The sequence below is a fragment of the Kogia breviceps genome, chromosome 3 (genome assembly GCF_026419965.1).
Source record: "Kogia breviceps isolate mKogBre1 chromosome 3, mKogBre1 haplotype 1, whole genome shotgun sequence".
NCBI classification, from domain to species: domain Eukaryota; kingdom Metazoa; phylum Chordata; class Mammalia; order Artiodactyla; family Physeteridae; genus Kogia; species Kogia breviceps.
In genome coordinates, this window is record NC_081312.1 from 163645886 (window position 1) to 163669999 (window position 24114).

Consider the following 24114-nt stretch of genomic DNA (forward strand, 5'->3'; position numbering starts at 1 on the left):
GTTTTACGTTCCAATCCTGCTAACTTATTTTTACTCTTGTCCTCTCTTTTTTTTAAATTGGTTAATTATGAAATTAGCTTTCATTTTATAGATGTTTTGTCCAGTCATTAAAAGTGAATTTAATTGGCCGTTTGTGAAGTTTTCTAAGTTTATTGCTTGTTCGGATCAATTGGAAAGTGAAAGCGGAGGGGTACTGGCTCAGATTTTTAAATACCATCAGCCTTGGGCTGGGTCTCCTCCTGGGGCTTTGTCAGCACTTCAGATTCAAGATCTTGATTCCTTAGGGAGAAGTCCACAGTTGCTGCAACATTTCAGGTAACCCTAGACAAGCTGATAGCTGTGTGAGAGAGGTAGAAGTGTATTATGCCCTTTAAATTTAATTTTGAGTTCTTCATGAGAAAAAAGATGGGCTGGGTAATCTTAAAAGTTTGGATTTAAAATTCATTGATAGTGTCTGATGTTGAAAGATCTTATCCTAGCCCCCTTTTCATTGTAAGAAGAGCAGGGCTAAAAATTATTTCCCTAAATGACCTTTTCTTTTAGCCAGCTGATATGAGTTGCCACAAATCAAAACCCTGTTTCGTTCAAAACACTTGTATTCTCAGTCCACTTTAGATTTTCTGGGCTCTTGGTAACACTTGTAGGTCTTTTTGATCCACACAGTTGCTGGGACAGCTCAATAAATGTAGGTGCTTACTATGATATGTAATTAGCATGAGGTTTTTGTTTTTGTTTTTTTTTTTTACAACTTGTTACAATCACACTGTAGATGGCATTTTGCCTCTTCAAAAAAGGTAAACTGGGACTTAAAGTGTAAATCTTTAATGATGGCTTTCAGGTGCTTCCTCTGTCTCTGTGTTGGTTTGCCCTGGGAGCTCCTGGTTTATGGCTAGTGATTCTTGGAGTCTGGTTTACATCTGTAGCTCTGGGTGCCGATTCTTAATTGATCCTGGGTTGTCATGGGCGGTGTGTGACTCCAGCTTTGTTGGTAAATTCTGGAGATTGCTGCTAAGATGGTAACAGTCAAGGATTCAGGATGAAAAACACATCAGTGTTTCCCACAGAGGCAGGTAGGGAACACAGCAGGAGAGCTGGTCTGCGTCCATTTGAAGAACTGCCTGTGAGATTACCCACTCGTAAGGCAGTGAGTCTCGTTGGGGTGGAGTGTTGCTGGCTTTGAGTTTGGTACAGAAGCTGGGCTGCAGAATGGATTGAGCAGCCTGTACGTCAAAAGCTTCAGCTAAAAATGTTCCCAGTTATAGGTATTTCCAGAACACCTGCTAGAATCCCATACAAAGCCTTGGCTTTATTTTATTTTATTATTATTTTTTGGCCATGCTGAGCAGCTTGCAGGGTCTTAGTTCCCTGACCAGGGATTGAACCCAGGCCACGACAGTGAGAAGTGCCGAGTCCTAACCACTGGACCACCAGGGAAGTCCCAAAGCCTTGGCTTTAACACCCACCAGGTTCAAAGAGCAGGAAGCCCCTCAGCCATATAAGAGCAGTCCTTTCTCCTCATAATCCCTCCAGCCTCTCTGTGTGTTTGGTCTGAAACAGAAACCCAAGAGCTGGAGAGGAAGAGAACATACATGAGGTAGACACACTATGACCATACTCCCTTCTCCAAAGGCGAGTGGCTGCCAGCCATGAACTTGGCCAGAGGAAAGGGAGCAGGAGTCTTTTGAGTTAAGATTGATGTGATGACTTATATCTTGGACTGAACAGCTTTAATTTCTCAGCTGAGACCGTGTTTCATGACTTAGGAGGGACAAGAAGTTTGTCTTTTACCCAAGAGTGAGCAGAAAGTTATACATCCTATCCAAGTCTTCATCCAGGGGCAGGGGAAGAGTTTTAATGATAAGTTTCAGGTATGCAGCACTATAATCACTACAGAGTAATCACCACCAAAGTCTAGTTACCACCCATCACCATAGCGTTGACCCCCTTCACCCATTCTTTGCCCCATCTCCCCAAACCCCTGGTCTGGGAACCACTAATCTGTTCTCTGTTTATGAGCTTGTTTTTATTTTATTGTGTTTGTTTCCTGTTTTTTTTTTTTAAGATTCCACATGAGTGAAATCACGTGGTATTTGTCTCTGTCTGACTTATTTCACTAACTTTAACACCCTCTAGGCCATCCATGGTGTTGTAAATGGCAAGCTTTCATTTTTATGGCTGAGTAATATTCCATTGTGTATATATACCACATTTTCATCTATCCATCCATTGATAAGTACTTAGGTGGTTTCCATATCTTGGCTATTGTAAATATGGCTGCAATGAACACAGGGGTACATATATCTTTTCCAACATGTTTTCATGTTCTTCAAATAAATACCCAGAAGTGGAATACTTATGAGCGTATGGTAGTTCTATTCTTAACTTTCTGAGGAATCTCCGTACTGTTTTCCATAGTGGCTCTACTCATTTACATTCCCACCAACAGTGCAGGAGGGTTCCCCTTTCTCCACCTTCTCCTCAGCACTTATTATCTCTTGTCTTCTTGATAAGAGCCATTCTCACAGGTGTGAGGTGATAGCTCATTGTGGTTTTGATTGGCATTTCCCTAATGAGTGATGTTGAGCACATTTTCATGTGCCTATTAGCCACCTGTATGTCTGAGAATTGTTTATTCAGATCCTCTTTTGTCCATTTTAAAATTGGGTTGTTTTTATCGTTCAGTGGTATGAGTTCTTTATACTTGTTGGGTATTAATCCCTTATCAGATATATGATTTGCAAGTATCTTGTCCCATACAGAGTTTTCATTTTGATGATTTCGTTTGCTGTGCAGAAGCTTTTTAGTTTGATGTTGTCCCGTATGTTCATTTTTGCTTTTGTTTCCCTTGCTTGTGGAATCAGATCCCCGAAGACACTGCTAAGACTGATGCTGATGAAGTTACGGTCTGTGTCTTCTTCTAGGAATTTTACAGTTTCAGGTGGACTGAATAGGTTGAATAGGGATGATGGGAAACAAATTTTAAGCCCCAAATTGTTTGTTCAATAGACCAATTACATCTCAAAGCAAGGCCATATCAAGAGTCATGGAACTGGTTTCTGGGCATTTCTTTTGTAAATTATGCACGTGAGGCTCTATCTTATACTCGTTTTGATTTCTAATGTTCATTCTATTGGTGCCTCAGTTAAAACAGATGGTGAGCATCCTCTTTAAATCTTGTTTGAGACAATTATTGTTTACAATGTATAAATCAGAATTTAGAAACGAATGGGAGCACTGATCAGAAAACCTAATACTAAGCATATGAAGGTCTCCTTGACTTTACTTCTTACCTTCACTAAAAGGTCCTTAGCCTCCTTCTCGAGCCATCGTGGGTAAAAGGGGTTGTCCATGCGGATGGAGTGGAAGAGTTCCTCTTCATCTTGCCCATGGAAAGGTGACTGACCTATTAGCATCTCATAGAGAAGGACGCCAAAGGACCACCAGTCCACAGAATGGTTGTACTTCTGACCCAGCAGGATCTGTGTGACCAAAAGGCAGAGACATAATGAATCAAAACGAGGCTGACTTGAAAACCCTGCATGGACTTTTCAAGGCCACCCAGGACATAACTGATGAAGACAGTGCATGGTTTTAGCAAAGAGTACACTGAACACTGTAGCTTTTGTGAAGTTAATGACTGGTTAGGAATAAGTGGGCAGTACCAAAGCTAAGCAAACATTTTTGAATTTCAACATCTTTCTTCCCCCCATCTGGCCTTAAGCAAAACAACTAAATTGTACCATCAGCTCTTCGTTTCCCTATCTGTGATGGGAGCCCGTGGGTGGTAGATTGAGACCTAAGAGAGCTGATGTGTATCTAAGCCCTTCAGTGCCTCTGAGGTGAATATCTAAATCAAATCCATGTGTTTTATGGACTTCTATGGTCTTGAGTCTTTGCATAAAGTTCTGTAGCTAATCAAACAGCCAAAGAGGTAGTCTGACCAAGTCCACCCCTTAAACCTAACTAGTCACGGTTACGAAGAGTCAAATTTTGTGACTATGCCAAGAGAGACTAGGATAACAAGCTGATAGATATTTGTGAAAATAAAGACCAAGTTGCAAACAGAATTTTGCAGTCTGCCGCTGACTTCCAGTATTAAAAATGCTATCTACCAACCTTAACTCAATATTTGAATACTGAGGTTAATTCTAAAGTAAAAAAAAAAAAACTTAGCCTTAAGGAAAAGGAATAGTGTAAAAGTAGACCCAAGGAGAATGATCAAGAAAATAAAGATGCACACACAGCGCAATCTTAGTTCGGTACAGTTGCCTTAAGTGGGGCCCGGTTCACACGCAATTCCCAGGATGTGCCACAAGGGGGAGCCCAAGGCAACCAGAAGCTGCTGTGAGCATCGCATCTTGGTAAGCAATTTCGTTTGGCGGATTAATGGAAAAAAATTTGGAAGGACAGAAGACAGCTGAGGTGGAAATTAAGTCTTCCAAGGCTAGGGGATGTTAGTAAAGAATTTCAGTCTTAAGTTAGGAGAAAGAAGCAAAATGTCGATTCACACTCAGTTATACACTGCATGGACAGAATGTCTGCAAATGCCTGCTGATGTGTACTGGGGGTTTCCCATACTTTGTGTTTATTTATAAGAACCTCTGGGGTAGGTCCTGTTATCCCTATTTAACAAAGGACGGTGACTGGACCTCGGGAGGTTATGCGTCTTCTTTAAGGTTGCCTGGTTAGTGAGTTGAAAGCTATGTTCTGGACCCTGGTCTTTTGGGATTTTACTACATAATGTTCCTTTTCTATTATAATGTTTCCACGATTTAAACTTCGATCTAATTGATGCTCAAATTAGTCTACATTTTAAAAGAAACTGGTGTAGAAACAATGGCTGGAGTGGCTCTTTTTCTATCTCAGCCCCTGGTGCCTTCTTATGGCCATGCTGTCTTTGGTCCTGTTCTCTCCCCATCTTTACTCAAATAACTCAGATAATAATGATGTTACCACTTCGCGTCAGAGTCCCTCTTTCTCTCTTAGAGCAAGAGAAAGCTACGATTCCATCCGCCTCTTGGAGCTAGTGATTTGAGGTCCGTACATAGCTCACCACACGATGTGCACAGCGGGGAAAGCGTCCTTAGAAACCAAGTGACCACCAGTGCCTCTATGGCTCTGGTTTCCGAGTGACTCCCGCTTTCTCCAGGGAGCTGTTTCCATGTACTGAAATTCCACCTGGAGTTACTAAGTGGCTAGCAGATGTTGGAAAGCAGGGTGTCTCCCTCTTTAGTTATTTTCTATTCTTTGTCAAAATGAGTGTGGACCCCCAATTATACCTTAGACCTTCGGTCCTATAACCGTGACACAGAGTATCACAGAGCTTTGGGGAAGGTCTCAGGAGACGTGGGCTGGTGAGGCTATTCCCTGGTTTGAGGGAGCACAGTCTGCTTTTTCATGCATCGTTCCTGATGCTGCACTGAATGTACTTACTTTTTGGGATTCGGACCCTCCGCCCATGTCGTTGAGGTCCCCGGGGAGAGGGCAGTGGGTCAGCGAGTGACATAAAGGAAAAACTTCACGACGGAGATGACATGTGAGTGGAGCTTTGGAAAATGGGTAGGGTTTTGATGGAAAAGGGAGAGGCTAGAGGCCCCATCTCCAGCACACGTTCAGAGATGGGCGTTTGGGGTGCATGTCTTGGTGTGGTCGCTCACGGAACAGGTGATGGGCGCTCTGAACTGTGGAGGAGGAGACTAGACACTAAGGTGGATAAATCATGGTCCTTAGCTGTGAGAAATTCAGTTTCCTGGCAAATGGGATTACACACGGGCTGTGGTGGCACAGAGGAGGAAACAGCTGATTATTCCAAGAAGCCAGAGGCACCTTCAGGGAGAAGATGACTTTGGAGGCGGGGGTAAAGCAGACCAAGGGTTCCAAGGGCGTGGCTAAGGGATATGAGAGAGAAGGAAACGGATGTCTCAGGACATATGAAGGACCTTCTCTTGGGGTTTTGGCTTGTACCCAGCTGACAACGGGGACTTCCTGAATATTTTTAAAGGCGTGGCGTGACAGGTCTTCCCGTTAGAAAGGTAGATCTGGTGACGTGGTGGAGCAGCGGCCCTCAGAACAGGGCATGCACCCCAGGGAACACCCAGATGGTGTAACGCCGAGACACGGGAAGAAAATATTAGAACTTGTATTTATGCGAGTTAAAAAAATCCCAGTAGCGCCACTGATGCCCTCGTTTAGAAATCTGAACAGTGACTAGGTTTCCCGAGGGCGGAACGGGAAGCTTCATCTCGGGAGGAGTTGGTGGCGGCTTGGCTAGAGCGCTCGGCTTCGGCACTTCGTAAGGTGCGTCGCTCTTACGATTACTTATTATCCTAAGGTGCGTCATTTGCGTTGCATGCCCGGTTCCGGGGATCGGTGGGTTCTGTTTGAACTAAACTCATTTTCACAAGATGGAAAGTCCTTAAAAAGTTATCTGCAAAAGAGACTTGGATCGAAAACCATGCTAACGATGCGAAGTAGAAAACGGCAAGTGCAGAGATCTTACGTCACTCCTAGTACCAGCTCTTTGTCACATTATAACGAAGCTAAAACCAGTGACCGTTTCATTAGTTATGACAGGAAGCTGGCTAAGTCAGAAAACACTGTTGTGCATTCTGGACTTATACCCACTCTCTTCAACCATGAACCTTGCCTTATGTACACACTGTAGCATCTATCTTACAGTGAGCCTTTGTGAGGGCTCTTCTTCAGCTATGAGCCAATAAAACCAGAAATTGAAAGAAACCAAGCCGACTTTTGAGGGCCAGAATCATAAAGTGCTAAACCAAGGTTTTTACAAAGTTATTTAGCCTCATTATTTTAATAAAGCGTAAAATGTACTATTAATAGAATACAACTTAGTTATTTAAAACTTCATTTCATCTTAAGTTCAGCCTGTTCTTTTTTCTGCATGTTTTATAACAGACTATATTAGTTGGTGATAATGTATAATAAATATGCTCATGCTGGTGATGCTTTTTTAACTGATGAGGGAGCATGATCAAGAAGTCTGAAAATATGTAAAGATGACGCACTGGCAGTTGGGTGGTCATAGAGAGGAAAGTCTGGGTAAAAAGGCATCACCGGGGTCCAGACCAGAGGTGCTGAGGGCCTGGAGCAGGGCAGCAACTGTAAGATGGGGCGGGATTGGAGAAGCTTGATTTAATCCCCAAAGGGACTCATTTTGAGGATCAAAAAAGAATGGAGGGAGATTCTTAGTACAATCACAAGACTGAGGAGGCATGACAACAGATGTGTGAACCCCTGAGGTCTATATTTAGAAGGTCTCGGCGTTTGGATTTGGGAGGGGTAAGAAGGAAGGAGAAGGCGTGGAGGGTTCCAGTTTTCTGGCTGGTGACTGGATGGATGGATGGATGTGTATGTCATTCATCCAGAAAGGGATAAAGGAGAAGGGTGTGTGCATGTGTGTGTTTCGGGGGGCAATTTCAACAGAGAGTGGGTTTGGGATCTGTTATGACTGAATGGCCTGTGACAGTTAGTTGGAGATCTCAGCAGGAAAACAGACATACAGGTCTGAAGCAAGAAGCTTGGGCTGGTCATACTGATTTTGGAGTTGAAATCATAGTCATAAATATAGCTGTTCATGGAGAATGTACAGGGAGAAAAAAGGACCAGGAGTGGAACTGTGTGAAGACAAGCAGGCTTGAAGATGAGAGAAATGAGATTGAAGCTGCAGAGAGAAAGCCAGTCTCCGAAGGTAGATTCTGGAAGATGCCAAAGGAAACAGAACTAGGAAGGAAGGACTGCCTGGGAAAGGGTACGGCATAAGGCGTGTATAGACAGGACAGGTAAAAGCTATAATTTCTTGCTGACCGGAGGCCAAGCTTGAATTTAAACAAGGTGAAATCTAAATTAAGTACATACGTACGGGGCAGAGTCTCCTGTTTCTTAGACTGAGGATGCAACAGCTACTTTGGCTAAGACAGGGATTTGCTGCTACATTTGTTTTGCCCAGGAAACCAGAGGCCCATCACTGTCTATCCGTCAGACAGCCGCCACCACTCACACACTTATCAATAGTTGTTCGTTCACTCTTTGAAAAGCTGTCTATTAGCACCTTAATGTGCTGAGCCTTGAGCTCCGTCCTGGGATATAAAAGTGGATAAGATCACACTGATGTGCGCATACGATAAGCGGGGCAAAACTTTACACGCCCTGTAATAACATCCACGTCCTGGTTCTGATATTGTACCATAGTTACGTAAGCTGGAACCAGTACGGGAAGGGTAGATATGGGTGACATTTCTGTAGTATTTTTGGCAACTTCTTGTGAATTTATAATTATTTCAAAAGACAGTTCTTAAAAAGCGAGTAAGAAACAGCCCCTGACTTTAGAGCAATCACCCAGGAGTTCAGAGAGATCCAAAGATAGAAAAGCCGCGGCAAGTTTATGCTGCGGGAAGGACCAAGGGGTAAGGCCGTGTCTCATCTCCCCGGGGTGGGCAGCCGGCACTGATGGATGCCTCCTGAGCAAACTCTGATCTTCCAGGGGCTCAGAATATGAGAGCAATGGCTTGTTTTGGTTTCTCTTGTTGTTTTTAAACTTTCATAGGCTCTCCCATGGGACCCAGCAACAGGAGAGAGAAGTGGCGCCTCTCCAGGCTCACACGGTGGTAGCAGCTTGGAAACCACGATGTAGGTTTTTCTGGTCCCAAAATGAAACCACTGGACTTAGGTGGATGCCCACGAGCCCGTTCAGTGTCCACCTGGCTCTTCACCAGTTGCTTTGAGCAGAGTGTATATATATTTTAAGGCTGGGGTGGGAGAGCCAGGATGGGAAGGGCCTGCTGGGTCTCGCGCGCCTTGGCGAGGTGCAGAAGTTAGCGGGGGTGCCACGCCCAGTGAGACGCTAGCGGCGCCTAGGTGCAGCTGCATTCGTCAAATACTCCGAAAACCAAATACACATCCTGAACAAAAATAGTTTAAAGTCTTCCGATTTTCAGGGGAGAAGGAAGCAGAGGCGCCGGCCCCGGGGAGGCGGAGTTGTACGGGTGGGTGCAGAGCGGCGCGTCCTACCTCCGGGGCGATGTAGTCGGGGGTCCCGCAGAAGGTGTTGGCCCTGGCGTCCCCCAGCACGTTCTCCTTGCACATCCCAAAGTCCGCTATTTTGATGTGTCCATCTTTGTCTAAAAGGATGTTATCAAGCTTCAGGTCCCTGAAAAACAAAGCAGATTCTCACTTCAATAACACACGGTTTTGTTAACATGGACGTGCCCTGTGACGGGGGCTTGCATGTCCCATCACAGCCTGAAGGGCAATGAGTAGGGACTTTGCTGGTCCCCCTCTCGCCTTTCAACCCTGACCCTCCATCTACAATGCTCCAGGGTCACTGCTTCTCGTCCTTGGTGTTTCCTCCTTGACCAGCGTCTCTTGCCCAGGACTGGACGCACAGCCAGTGGTCCAGGTCGGCTTTCTCTGGGCCTGGCTCTGACCGAGTTCTGTATCCTCTGTACTAATACCTGGCCCATCTCCAGAGCTCCCTCCATATTTCACGTATGAATGGCTGAGCAGGTGCCGAGATGGGGCCACATAAAGGTCATGCGTTATCTCCGCAAAGTAGCATCCCTCAGTGTTAAGAGGGGCCCTCAAGAAACGAAGCCTGGGTGGAAAGGAATAAGCTGGTGATGAAATGTCATGGGGGCTGGTGTTCGGTGATGTGTCTGGTGTAGGGGGGTATTTAGTACTACACAACACATACACCCATCCACTTCCATCCACGGTAGGGGTGTAGATAAAACTGACTCTTCAAGGGAATAGCTGGTGGCTACTGATTTCCCTTTCTGACTTGCCACGGAGTACAGCTAATATACCATGGACAAGACACAGACCTGAGGCTCTTTATCCCACCTCCTTTCCTGGGGGTAACAGAAAAGGAAGAAAGGCCTAGAAATATACTCATTTTATGCCATTTTCCAAGTATCTGTGTTTGTGGATAAATTATCCTGCACCTAATTCTAAGACCAATCAAGGAAAGCTGTTCCTAATCCAGATTAATTCTAGAATCAGAACCCATCTGATACCAGAACACCATGTCAATGACTTCCTCTGTCCTTAAGAGAACCAGTATCCTTGTAAGGCAGCCCACTTCATTTTTAGGGACATGTAAGTGGTGACAAGATTTAAAAAAAAATGGGCCAAACTATGTCTCCCTGTGACTTTACCTGTTGGCCCGAGGACGCTTTCTTTACCACACATGATCGCCTGGATATCTGGAAAGTGACACCAAGCTTTCTCTTGTCTTTCCTGGACCAAGTTGAGGACCTCTATTCCTCCACACAGCACGGTATTCAGACTCGGCAACATTCTGGCCCCTACCCTGCAAGTATCTTGAATTTGCCAATTTTCTTCTTAAGAGATCGTTCTCAGAATGAAACCGGTATCTTCCGGGTACATGATCTCGCAGGTGCAGATGATGGTGGCACCCTTAGATTCTGGTCTAGTCTCCTCTTGCCTCTGAGCACCGCGGCTGCACTAGTTATTTTAGAAGCTCCATCACAACAATGCTTAATACAGAACTCACTGTAAACTAAAACCTCAAGGTGTCCTCTTTTATTCCCCCCCCCACAAACTACCATTATACCATTTTCCTGCCATCCTGTAGCTGTGAAATGGATTTTTGAAAAAGATAATCCAGGAACGACACTTGACATCAGTTTCTTTAAACTTTTATCGACTTTAGTCAGTGGCATTTTATGAATTCTAGTCGGTGTATATAACATCCAGCTTTCTCTTCCTTTATCTGCCGTGAATGTCTGAGCTTTGTGAAAACTCCTTTAAGTCCAGGATATGTGGTGGGTGGTGGCTACCACTGCCTTCCTTAATGAGCTAAGACGAGTTGGGAGAGAGTAGGAAGAGCCATTGCTGTTGCCTTTTTCTGCACCTCTTCTAAGAGAAGACGCTCGGAATCTCCTTCTCAAAGATTCTGCTCCCAAAGGGCCTCGCAAGTAGCTCTGTCTCCTCCGCCCCTGCTGATTGAGCCACAGGTGGAGGCCTGACTCAGTGGATCAGCTTTTCTTCCTGGGGAAAACTTGCTGAGGTTGCAACATGGCGGCACTAGTCCGTCTCGGCTGGGTGTCTGGTAAGTAGGGCTGCTGTGGTGCGCCCTCCACCATGCCCCTGGAGGGACAGAAAACCAGCCTGTAAAAGAAGAGACTGAAGTGGCCTGGCCAAGAGTAGAGACAGAGGCCCCATGAACCTGAAGAACAACCCAGCCAATGAGAGAGGAGCCACTTTGGTTCTGCATTCTTTTTTTTTCTGTATGCAGGCCTCTCACTGTTGTGGCCTCTCCCGTTGCGGAGCACAGGCTCCGGACGCGCAGGCTAAGAGGCCATGGTTCACGGGCCCAGCCGCTCCGCGGCACGTGGGATCTTCCCAGACCGGGGCACGAACCCGCGTCCCCTGCATCGGCAGGCGGACTCTCAACCACTGCACCACCAGGGAAGCCCGGTTCTGCATTCTTGTTTCTGCTTTCTCAGTGAGGCTTAGCTTCTGCTTAAGCAAAGGTTTCAGTGGTTGTGTGATGCTTGTAATCAATACCCGTATCCTAAAGTCCTGTCACTATTTGTTTTATCTCCTTTGTTACACTCTAAGCTTCACGAGGGTGGAATGTGTATCGCTTGGTACTTGCTGTGCTGTGATGCTCCATGTGTTGCTATCATTCCATAACCATCTGAGTGAATTCATCACCAACCAGTGACCATGTCACGACCAGTGAGTACCAGCTACAATTAAGTCCCAAGTAATGGCTCCCTTTTGTTGCTTTCTCACCTTCTGTGAGTAAATTAGCCAGAGAACGTGAGCATGGGATGCAGTTCTGTTTTGGTGCAGAGATGCTGCTAGCAGGAGTTCCCCAGAGCTGACCTCTTGCATCTGGGCCAACTTGCTGACCTCCGTCACTAATGCATCAATGATGGTTTCTGTCTGACCAGGTGCATGGATACCTCCAGGATACGTGAATGTGTGTCTCACATTAAGATCAGTTTCAGTTCTGTTTCTCCCATCCTAACTCAAATGCCGTTGCACTTTCATTATTAGGACTGAAGACTTCCAATATGTCTAAGTCTTCTCCGTAGGCGGGCCTTCTGCCTTGTTCCTTCATTTTAATTAAATCCACTTTCATTGTGACTTATGGGTTATATTCCAGTAAGTCCAATTATAGGTCATACTTAACTCCTTATGCTAAAACTGCAGGTTCATTTCCTAATCCACACTCTATGCAACAGTGATATCACTGAGTTCTGCTGTATGAAACACGTTTGCATCATTTACAGCCACACATGTATGTTCTTAGAAATTTGGCTGAAGGATGGTTTTAGGGTCATCACTAGGGAGCCAGATATCCAGCTGCAGTACTGTACATAGCTCTGCAGGATAATGAACATAATATCTAATATTGGAATTTCTTTCACATGCATTTTATCATTTGATTCTCACAACAGCCCTTTGATCTGGAATCACGATTTTTATTCATATTTATCTAATGAAAACAAAGGCTCTTAAAATCATACAATCTATCCCAGCAAATCCAGGCTTTACCCTCTTTTACAGCCCCTTAAACCAAGCTCATCCGGTCTTTCGCATTGAACTGGTCTTGCTCAGATACCTAGAGTCTTCTGTGATTGCAGAAGTACATTTTAGTCAATTCTAAAGATGAATGTTCTCTAGGCCTCAAGCTGGGAAAGCTTCATGTTCAATTTTCAATCCACCCTCTAAAGTGGGCAGGGTGTCTACAGGGTTGGGAGAGAGGAGGTCATTGAAGCTTTGAGAGATCTAAGTCAGAAGGGGAAAGGTCCAGAAGGCCTGCCATGCAGAGCCAGACACCCTGAGGGGCGGAGGAAGGTTAACTGGAGAAGCCACAGGACCCAAAGGCCAGAGTGTTCACAGGTACCTCACAGGGCACCAGGACCCAGAAAGGACCTTCAGGGTCCAGGTCACCTGGCATGTCTCTTGGAAGCACCCATCTGCCCAAAGGCTGCACATCAGGGCATCAGGTACAACCGAGAATTCAGTGGAAGCCTTTCTTTCCATTGTGTTGTCAACATAAGCAAAGCTTCTCCATTTGGAAGAGGCAAAGTGGGAGCCAGAAGAAAACAGCTTCCAAATCCAAGTTTTATTACTAAGTAGCTCAGCCAAGCCATGTCTCCTCTCTGATCCTTTAATGACTCATCTGTAAAATGGGTACAGCAATGCCTGCCTTGCTGATCCCACAGAACTTGTGAGCATCCAATGAGATCACCCACATGAAAGCGTTTGTAAGTAGTTTCAAATATATGGGTTGGGTCCAGTGTCATCGATCTAAGATCATCTTAAGGTCCCTTTCAGTTCTAATATTTCTAAGACTTGAGATTCTAGATTCTGCTTCTGCTGTGTTTGCATATTTTCCAGCTCCTTGGTTTTACATTTAACCTAAGCCAGGGCTGAGGCATTGTTTAAGATGCCACCACTTTTACGATTCCACCAGTAATGGTAGACGATTGATGCTGCCACCTGCTTCTCTACATCTCTTGGCCTCAATTCTTGTGACTGCCAGCAACAGCCTTTCCAGAAAAGCCGGACACAATTTGTTTAATATTCCTCCACTCGACCTCCTTACACCTATTTCTGTGCCTTTTCTGGAGTCACTTCCACTTATAAAGCCTCTCCCCCTCTTAAAAAAAAATCCTCTTTCTGATAGGAACTTTTTGTTGGCATACCTTCAACCCGTTTCTGATGATACCTTCATTTTTCTTCCTTTTGGCACTTACTTTTTTAAAAAAAATTAACTATTTTATTTATTTATGTTTGGCTGTGTTGGGTCTTCATTGCTGCATGTGAGTTTTCTCTAGTTGTGGTGAGTGGGGGCTACTCTTCCTTGTGGTGTGTGGGCTTCTCATTGTGGTGGCTTCTCTTGTTGCGGAGCATGGGCTCTAGGCATGTGGGCTAGGTAGTTGTGGCCCATGGGCTTCAGTAGTTGTGGCTCCCGGGCTCTAGAGCGCAGGCTCAGCAGTTGTGGCACACGGGCTTAGTTGCTCCGTGGCATATGGGATCTTCCCGGACCAGGGCTCGAACCCGTGTCCCCTGCACTGGCAGGCGGATTCTTAACCACGGTGCTGCCAGGAAGTCCCGGCACTTACTTTTAATTAGAATCTTATTCACTTAGAGTATGCTGTTGGTGTCTTTTCATGTACTTATATTTTACCTCCAAAAAAATCCAAAATAAAAATCCAGAAAGTGGTTTAATTATGGATCCAGAGATTGGGAGTTCTATAGCTTTTGCATCCACCACAATGCTTAACCAAGGCTGTGTGTTTAGTGGCTGGTCCGTCTCCGTTACCAGTTGTAGTGGGGTTTAATGGTGCCCCCCCCAAAAAAAAAGATATTTATGTCCTAGTCCCTGGAATCTTATGAGTGAGACCTTATTTGGAAAAAGGATATTTGCAGATGTAATCAAGTTAAGGATCTTGAAATTAGATCATCTTGGATTATCTGGGTGGTCCCTAAATCCAATGTCAAGTGTCCTCTTAAGAGACATACAGGGAAGACACAGGGAGAAGAGAAAGCCCTGTGAAGACTGAGGCAGAGACTGGGGTGATCCCAAGCCCAGGAACACCTGGGGCCCCCTAAAACAAGGAAGGATCCCCCCCTAGAGCCTGCAGAGCCAGTGTGGCCCCGCTGACACCTTGATTTTGGACCTCTGGACTCCAGAGCTGTGAGGGAATAAATTCTATAGGCTTAAGCCATCAGGTTTGTGCTAATTTCTTATGGCAACCCTTCAAAACTAATATGATAATCATTAGTGGTCAGAAAAAGGAAACTAATAGAATTCCCTTGTTAATTCAGTGGCCCAATGAAAAGTTTAGGCCAGTAAAGTTACAACGGGCAGTTGAATAATTTCTTAAGGCCAATCTCAGTGTCGGTGTACCTGTTGGATGACCTCCCCCAGTTTTAATTATTCTATGTCTTTCAAGGATCTCCTACAACCTCAGTGAGTACACTGCTAAATAAACCCAGGATTCTTTCTTTGTGGTGCGTGAGAAGCCTTAGAAAATATTTCTCATGGATGTAGTAAGAGCTCTAAAATGGGTACAATTTATGATATTAAAGACCCTCATTCGTCTTTGCCCTGAGTGTCAGTAATTTACAAGATGAAATAATAGAAACATCGTGATGTGGAGAAAGAGACTCTACTGGGGCATGTGGGGTTTGGTTGCATGAGGTCCCTTTCAGCCCTAAGATCTCTCTTCTCTCCAGTCTTCCTAACTTTTCCTCTCTCTTTCCTATCCATCCACCCCACACAATCTACTGACTGTCTCAGTACAGGTAGATCTTAGGGATATTGCAGGCATTACAGATATAAAGAGGAAAACAATCACGGAACCTGGTCAGGGTTTTCTGTGTTCTGGTGAGTATTTCTCACTTTCCTGAAGATTAAAGAATGGTATAAAACAGATTTTTAATCTATTGTTTTGTAGATAGCCCCCACTCCCCCAAATACAGAAGGATATCCAAAGGGTGCCGAAGAGACGGCTTAAGAAAAATGAGTTCCAAAACCTCCCCTAATTCTTTAGTTCTGGGCTCTAAATGGGGCAGCCCTCACTTGGCTGTACCCCCTGGAAACGGAGAGGTTTCCCTAAGTGAATTTTCAGCCTGTTCTGTAAGCACCAAAGCCCAGCACTGGCCATCCCCGACGGAACGCTTCTGGGCCGTATTATACACAGTTTGCCAACTTCAACAATCTGTGTGGAGCACCCCTTGGCCTCTACTGATGACTCCGGTCATTCTGTGAGCATCTGCTGCAGAAAAGCACGTGGTCCTACTGTCTCGGGGCCTTGAGGTTGTCCTGCATCTTCCCTTTATGTCGGTTCTCAGCTTCCCTTGTCACCAGTGGTCACTGTGTAGGCCTCCAGCTGCTCAGCCAGCATCCTCTCCAGCTCCGTCCTTTCTTTTTTTGTTTTCTTCAATATACCCCCACCCCGCCCAATCTGCAGTGAGTCGGAAAAGAGAAAACTAAGCCTTTGAGGACCTGTATGATAAGTAAGTGTCAACTGTGCTTTGAGAGAAGTAAGGAGACTGAAGTACATTAGCTTTCATCCAAGAAGGATGTGAAATGATGGTGTCCAATAGATTCTGGACAGACATCCACTCAAGAAAGAGGGTACACATGGCATCCTGGGTGTGCGGACAAGGTGTAGGCTTGTAGGTTTTCGCAGGTGTGTTTGTTCAAGGAAGGCCTCCCCTCCTCCCTCACCCGAAAGGAGGACATTCAATATGCAAATACAGGCAAGAAGGAGAGATACAAAAGACAGAAGAAAGAAAGCAACAGTAAGGGGCCAAAGAGCAAGTAGGAAGGAAATGAGACAAAAGGTAGGAGAGGGAGAACAACAGGACTGGAGTAAAGAACAAAAGGAGATCAGAGCCTTATTGCTTTTGAGAGTGGAATTTCTTACTTGGTGGTTAAATCACCATCCGTGCTGTCACTCTGGGCAGGAAGCCCGGCTGTGGAACTTTCTGCCACAAAAGCACACTGACCACTTCAAGTCACTCAAGCACAGTGACGAAATCACCTGGACCAGGAAATCCAGTTATCCCAGTACTTGTTTCCAAAGAGTAAGATTTACCTGTAGACTATTCCTTTGGCGTGAAGGAACTGCAGACCGAGGATGATTTCGGCAGCATAGAACCTGAGGGAAGGAAAATCAGGGCTCAACATGAATGTTTACTAGGAAAAAAAAAATTCCCCTTTTTATATAGTGAGTGGGCAGCACTCTGCTAGATAAATGTGCGCACGGAATTTTGTTTACTCACAACAGAAGGAAGATATCATCCATTCTACACAGCCAGCTTCAGCCCTGAGAGAATGAAATGGAGCTGGTATATTTAGCCCTACCCGCATCTAGGGCTTATTCTTATATTGTAAACTATAATGCTCAAACTGTCATTTTTTTTTTTTTTTGCTAATAGAACATTCAAAGACACTAAATGTAATAATAGGGAAATAATTTTCCCTTTTATTTTAAAATCTACTTGGACCCCTCAGACCTGTCTGCAGGTCATTCCACATAGACCTGACTTCTTCCTGTGTAAGAAGTGCAGCCTGAGAGGAGGAGGAATGCACACAGGCAGACCTCAGGGATCTCACGGGTTTTCTTCCAGACCACCGCAATACAGCGAGTCACACGAGTTTGTTTGGTTTCCCAGTGCATAGAAAATTATGTCGACACTACAGCGTCACCTATGAAGCATGCAACTGTATTATGTCTTAAAAAAATGTACAAATCTTAATTAAATACTTGTGAACTATACTTCAGATAAAAAAATATGGTTAAAAGATGCTAAGCATCATCTGGCAACGCAGAGCTGCCACAAACCTTCCTTTATAAAAGAACAAAGTATCTGCAAAGCATGATAAAGTGAAGTTCAATCAAACGAGATACGCCTGTATTAGAAGCTGGGAGGTGATACCTTGCTCTCCACCTTCAAAGATGACAGACTCAAAGGAGGTGAGTTTACAGGAGGCTTAAAGTTAGAGATAAGGGAGAACTTCCCGCAAGTGAGGTCTGCTGGATCTTGGAGAAGAATGCAGAAACCCCTTCCTGGGAGGCAGTGAGGACAGATAGATAGCATGTGTCTGCAGTGGCTTTCATGCCTTACACACCTGGAAGGGACCCCGAGAATCCTTTCTAGCAGAAAAAATACCCGATGATTTCTGTGCTGCAGGAATCTCAGAAAATTATCTCCGGGCACTTGGCCGATGGTTCCTGGAAGCAACGAGATCAGTGGCATACTACCCATTGGATTCGACAAAACAGCCACTTCAGCCGGGGATTCTGTGGGAGCTCGTGGAAAAGTCTGTCTCTCAACGCAGCTCGACCTGAACCCCTCCGCGTGTTCATTAGGGGTGAGATTACCGAGCGTACGGCAGGCAAGGGTAGTGTGCACCCACCCTTTTAAGTGGAGCCAGGGGCACAGTTTCCTTGTGTTTGATCGTCTCAGTGGTTTGATGACTCAGGAAAGAGGGCCTGAGGGAGGAAGGGTGCGGGGCTTCTGGGGGACTCAGCTGCCGTCCCACCTAGTAAACCCACCCTGCTCGATTTCGCCAGCGCCTAGAGTGGCTTGATGCCAAAGGAGGACGTATTCTCGGGAGAGAGCAAATGTCTCTTCCTGTTTCCTAATTCTCCTGCCCCCAGAGCTGACTGTTTGATGCCTCCACACTGAGCTCCCCTTGAAAGGCCTCCATGAAGCCCCATCCAGTGACTGCCTCTTGCCCATCTGTGCTCCATCTGACTTCTATTCAAGGGGCCAATATTGCTTCTGGGTTCAGATGACTTAGAAGCCTGATGAAGTGGGGTGGCTCCTTAAGAAACGGAGTAGTTGATGTCGCGGCAGAGAAATGAAATAAAAGCGACCTGAATTTAAGCTTCACAAGCTGGGAGAACAGTTGCCTCGTGGGATGTGTTCCTGGGGTCACCTCGCCCTGGGGTTTAGGCCCACTGAGTGGGAAAACAGGAAAAGTGCCACGTGGGGAAAAGCATGGTGCGGGCACAGTGGAGCCCGGTCCCTGACAAGACCAGTGGGAACCCCCCAACCCTACGAGGGCTCTTACGTGGCTCTGCAAAGATCGAACTTGTGGCAGCTCTGGATGTGGTACATTAAGTCTCCTCCGTTGAGATACTCCATGACAAAAAAGAGGTTTTCCTGCGGGAAGACACAACGATGCCAACTGTGAGCTTCTTTAAAATAAGAAAACAAGGATTACTTTTTAAATGGATTTCGTTATTTCAGAGGAACCAGTTCTGTCTTGGAATCCCTTATGAAAAGGCTGGCAAGACAATTTAGCGGATCTGTATAGCATTTCTGAACCCCAAGAGACCTGGGGAATCCAGGAGGAGTATGTGTGATGTTTGCTAGGGTGCCTGAACGCTAGCATGCAGCAGATGGGGTACAGCACGAGGGAGGGTCCACCCGGACTTGACCACCTGACAGTGGGATGGTCTTGGCCACCTCATGGGTGCTGGCTGTATACCTACCGAAATTGACAGTGCGTAGGACGGTAAAGAGGGCTCTGACCGGGGGCTCTGGCTACAGGGGCAGGGCTTGAAAGCGTTCACTCGTTCAACACTCAGCAAGTAGTTCTGAAGGTATTCCTCGGGCGTGGCCAGAGTGAAAGTGGGCATGCTCACGCGTGCCTCATCCATCCACGATGGAAACAGCCCCTGCCTTCGGGGAGCTCACAGTCACGTCTGCGCCTACTTCCCTCCAGTCCCGACTTCACCTGTTGCAAGTCACAGCTTATAAGCTGTGTGGCTCCTAACAGGACGCCACGCGTGTTGTCAGAACCGCTGCCCCTGAATGGCAGCTGTCAAAAGCAAGGCTGAGTGGTCTTCGGACCGTGGTCGAAGTATCGGAGGTGGCTGATTGCAGGGAGACTGAGCTCCTCCACGGTGTGAGGCAAGAGTTCCTCCGTATGTATATTTATGACCCTTGGAGCACCCCGATTTTGAGAGTCCCCGTCAACCACAGAATTAGTAACCTGCTCGGTTGGCGTGGAGACAGTTGGCCTGTCTGTGCGTGAATTTGCACCTGGAAGCCTCACCTGGGTGGTTTTCGTTTTTTTTTTTTTTAAACAGAATTAACCTTTAAGTTTTGATGTGAGACTAACTGAGGCCCCCGGGGCATACGAGGTGCCGTGGAAACCGTGTTCTGGTCTGACAGTGGCGCACACTGCCTGCCACGGGTACTAAGGCTGTATCCCCATAGCGCTGGGAAACCACGATGGTGGCGAGTCTCTCAGTTAAGTCAGGTAAAGGTAAACGTCCTGCTTGTTCCAAAGATGACCTCAGATCTAGTTTTCTGTGCCACGTATCCTTACCTGGAGCCCACCCTTTCTCTCAGAGACGGGCCCAAACCCTCTGCCGACAGAAATCCTAACTCAACATTGATATTTTGGACATGGTTTGAGATTCATCACTTGCCCCATCTGCACACACCTGCTTCCTCATTAGCACACCTTCCTGCTGGCTCTTGTTCCCGTTAAGTACCATACGAACAGCTTCTCACCTTTACCTTTGTACCTGAAACTAGGGTGGCCTGTACACACAGCGGTGGCATCTCTTAAGTCCTCAGGAGAATGAGAGGTATACAAGCTTAAAATAAGACCGCTTATCATAGATCTCAGATGGAAGGTTCCTTTGAAACGTTAGGATGCTTACAAATTCTTATAAAGGTTGACATTTCAGAATTTACAATTTGTCAGTTTGGACTTGGAGAAAGTGGGGGAGGGTGACTGGAGGCAAAAGGTTGACCTTAACTTCCACACGTCCCTGGGATGGTGGTCCCATAGTTCTCGTGGCTGAATCAGACTCCGCACCTAGCGGTTAGGGTTGGGCACTGAATTTGTGCAGTGGATGGGGATATAAGCGAGCGCGGGGCGTGGTTAATGTTTACTACCGCGGGCGTTCTAAGAAGACCATAGTGATTATTAACTAAATAGTAGTGGAGATTTATAGCATGTCAGATGCCACACTTAATTCTACTGAAAGATTTTATGGCTCCACAATAAATCTTTCAAAAATCTCTTCAAGTTCTCATCTCTATATTAAGCCAGGGCACTGAAAAAAGTCCTTTGATTGTCTTCAGTTATTTATGATGGCATTTTGCTTCAGTTTAAACCTTTGGTTTGGGTGAATATCAGCTAAAACGTGGGCTTCTTAAAGGGGGATGAGGGCAGTCCATGCCTGGAAGTCCAGCGTGGGTGGGCGGGATGGGGAGACCTGCTATCCCTCTAGGGGATGCTGTTCTGAGGATCTTTGCCTTCTTTTAGAACATTCTGACAGCTGTTTGGAAGTCTTGAGAATCCATTCATCCAGGGAACTGTTGGGTCCACTCTGAGCCCAGCGAGACAGCTCTGTGATGAAAGTAGCATAAATGTCTGCACATACAAACCATGCAGTCCTAGGGTTTGGGTTTTCAGGATCGCATTTGGAAGCACAGATAAACCTCTTAAAAGTTGAATCCCAAATCCCAGTCATAAAGAGTAAATACAAATATAATAGACTCAAACTTTCATAAATGGCTGGGGAAGGAGTACTCAGAACCAAAGGAATCCTGCAGGGGTTCCAAAAGGGTATCAGAAAGAGAAGTCTTCCCACTGGAGAAACTCTGGATTGGGTCAGGAAGAACCAAATCCAGAGGAACGGGGCTCAGGGCAACTGTTAGGATAATGTGCTTTGCCCTTACTCAGACCCGAGTTCAGATTTCCTCTATTTATGACCTTGAAGTTATTTAACCTCTCCTGAGCCTCATATTTTTCATCTGCAAAATGGGAGGAATAATATTCCTACTTCATAGGGTTGTCGTGAGTGGTAAATGAGATGACCTATGTAGAAAGCTAGCTCAGCGTTGGCACTCAGCCTGCACTTCAGAACTGGTAGCTGTTGTCATAGAAAACAATTTAAAAGCCAGTCAAAAAAACAGATCAGAAGAACTAAACAAATGGAGAGAGATTCCACGTTCATCAACAGGAAGACAATATTGCTAAGATGTCAGTGCTTCCGAACTTGACCTACAGATTCTCTACAATCCCAGTCAAAATCCCAGTGAGTTACCTGGTAGGTAGCGACAAAACTGACTCTAAAGGTTACATGGAGGAGAGGCAAAAGATCCAGGATAGCCAACATGTTGAAGAAGAATAAAACTGGAGGACTGACCTTACCCGACTTCAAGACTTACTATAAAAGTACAGTAGTCAAGATGGTGGTATCGGTAAAAGACCAGACCAATAGATCAGTGGAGCAGAAAAACCTAGAAACAGACCCATGTAAATACAGTCAACTGATCGTTGACAAAGGGGAAAATGCAATACAATGGAGCAAAGACGGTCTCTTCAAGAAATGGTGCTGGGCTTCCCTGAATATTATCGTATTTCCACATTTCTTAATTTTCATTTGCACAACGTCAGAAAAACAAACACCCAGCAGATACTTCTCAGAGAAAGGAACCGCACAGTCCTGTGGATCTTGAAAGGAGGAGGAAAACAGGGAGTTAGATCTCCTCCAACAAGTTAAATCTCCTCCAGCGCTATCTTTCTGTTCCAGTCAGAGCTGGGAGAAAATGCAAAGCAGGCAAAGCGAGGGGAATGTGGGCTTGTGACACGTATTATTCCAGCAAAGACCCTCTTCTTAATGCCGGTGATACATTAACTGATGCAAATGATTCTTCTGGGTGGAGTGAGAGTTGAAGTTGTGATGCTGGTAGGGGGGTGGGTAGGGTGGGGATGGAATGGTCCACAACTGCCCTGGACTTAGAATTTGTCAACAGCTCCTGGCCCAGCATCTGCAGAGAGGAAATTCTCATCTCTGTGTGTCTCTAACTAGCTGTGTGATTAGGTAAATCATACCATCCCTGGGCCTCAGTCTCAACCTCTGAAAAATGAGAAGTACTGGTGAGACCCTTTGACCGAATTCCTCTTTACTAGCCTAAAGATGTCCTGATTTTCACCTTATTTTCTTTTCCTTTTTCTTGGAGGAAAATATGAAATTCACAAACTTTGGTTATTGAGCACATGACAAGACCTATGTAGTGCTTTCCAGATGATAAAACACATGTTGGTGAGAAGGTTAGTTATGCTGCAAAATTCTTAAGAGAAATCTTTGTCCAGAAGCAGTGTGTATTTGAAGTAAACTGAAAGGTGTAGAGATGAGCCTTCTCTCTGAACCTTCTTCCACAGAGGTCAGCATTACGGCTGGGTTCGTTATGACCTACCATGATGCCCCAAAGAAGGTCACAAAATAGAGGTCAGAGGGCTTTCCTGGTTATGCTAATAGAGTTTGGCTAGTTGGGGGCAAATACCTCTGTGTGTCATGGTCCTGACTGCTTTAATGTCTAAATTAATCCCACCATGCACCGAGGGCTGAAAAGCAGAATGGGTTAGGACAGAATGGGTTAGCGCTGTTTTGTAGACCAGGGTGTCATGTGAATCACTGTTTGATTGGTCTCTGTATTGCTTCTGAATCGTGTGTTTCTTTCTCTAAGAAAGATCTCGAGCACCCCTGCTCAGAGAGGAGTATGTATTATTTCTGATTTCTGATTTCGGAGAAGAGTCCAAACAAAGGATTAGAACCCAATAACCTCTAGGATTTACCCTCCCAGTCCAAGCACTTGGTGAGTTTTTCGCTTTGCCTACTTGGGCGGCAAAAACATAGCATTTTGTCAAGCAGCTCCATGAAAAGTGAATTTTAAAAGAGGAAGGCTGCCTTACTCAGGGAGTTCCCTCCTGCAGGGAAATGGCTAAGGTTCTTATTAATGAAACAATAAAACACTGAGCTTATTTCCATCCTGTCCGTGAAGTCAGTTTTACTTGGGGTTTGACGGTACAATGATTACAACCACTGGAAGAAGTGATTCATTGAATAATGCTGAAGAACCTCTCGCTAACAAGCAAGGATTTGATACATCATTCAACAATACTTATCTCTCAGCTCTCCAGTTTGCAAATATACCTATGGCATACATGCCGTTCTGTATGCCAGATCCATAAAAACAAGAGAGTCAGAGTTAGTTATTGCTTTGCTGTGATTTTCTGGCAACCGAAGGAAATAATCAATGCTGATATTCTGGAGACAGAAGGGTATTCACAGCTCTGTGGCTCTTTTTTTTTTTTTTCCCTTTAAAAAAGGTATTTATTCTTGCAAAGTCATTTAAATACATATACTAAGTACTTTCAAAAATTGAAAATAGCAAAGGATTGTGTGTTTGTGTACAAAGTACTGTATTTTCCAAATTTTCCATCTACAAATATCTTTCATCACTTGGCTGATAGAATGGTATATTTTCTTCTCCTGTGTACTTACAAAAATATGACAGACCACTTTAGGGGGTCTCTAACATCTAAATTGCTTTGTATTCATTTTCTTTGTAAAATCTCTATATCAAATTCAGCCATGAAAGCGATTTATACTGGTAAAAAGGAGGAAGCAGGTAAAAGCTATATACAGAAATACAGATACTTAGTTTGCCAATCTAAGATCTGGAAAAAAAATCATCTTTCAGATGAAAGATATGTACTAATCTCAGTGGTTTTCAAGGCCAAATCCTCTACATCATTATGGTCTAAATTCAACCATG

General features: G+C 45.1%; 1 protein-coding gene across 9 annotated transcripts in view; it reads right to left on the reverse strand.

Annotated features, from left to right (window-relative positions):
• PRKCQ (protein kinase C theta) overlaps positions 1-24114 on the reverse strand; it is a 147325-nt gene that overhangs the window by 15748 nt on the left and 107463 nt on the right. For all 9 annotated transcript variants that reach the window (XM_067030215.1, XM_067030218.1, XM_067030212.1 and 6 more), the window contains 4 exons: positions 18596-18687; positions 16611-16673; positions 9031-9169; positions 3291-3479 (listed from right to left, as the gene is read on the reverse strand). In XM_067030215.1, coding sequence (XP_066886316.1) covers positions 3291-3479; positions 9031-9169; positions 16611-16673; positions 18596-18687 — 483 coding nt within the window. The remainder of the gene's footprint in view (positions 1-3290; positions 3480-9030; positions 9170-16610; positions 16674-18595; positions 18688-24114) is intronic.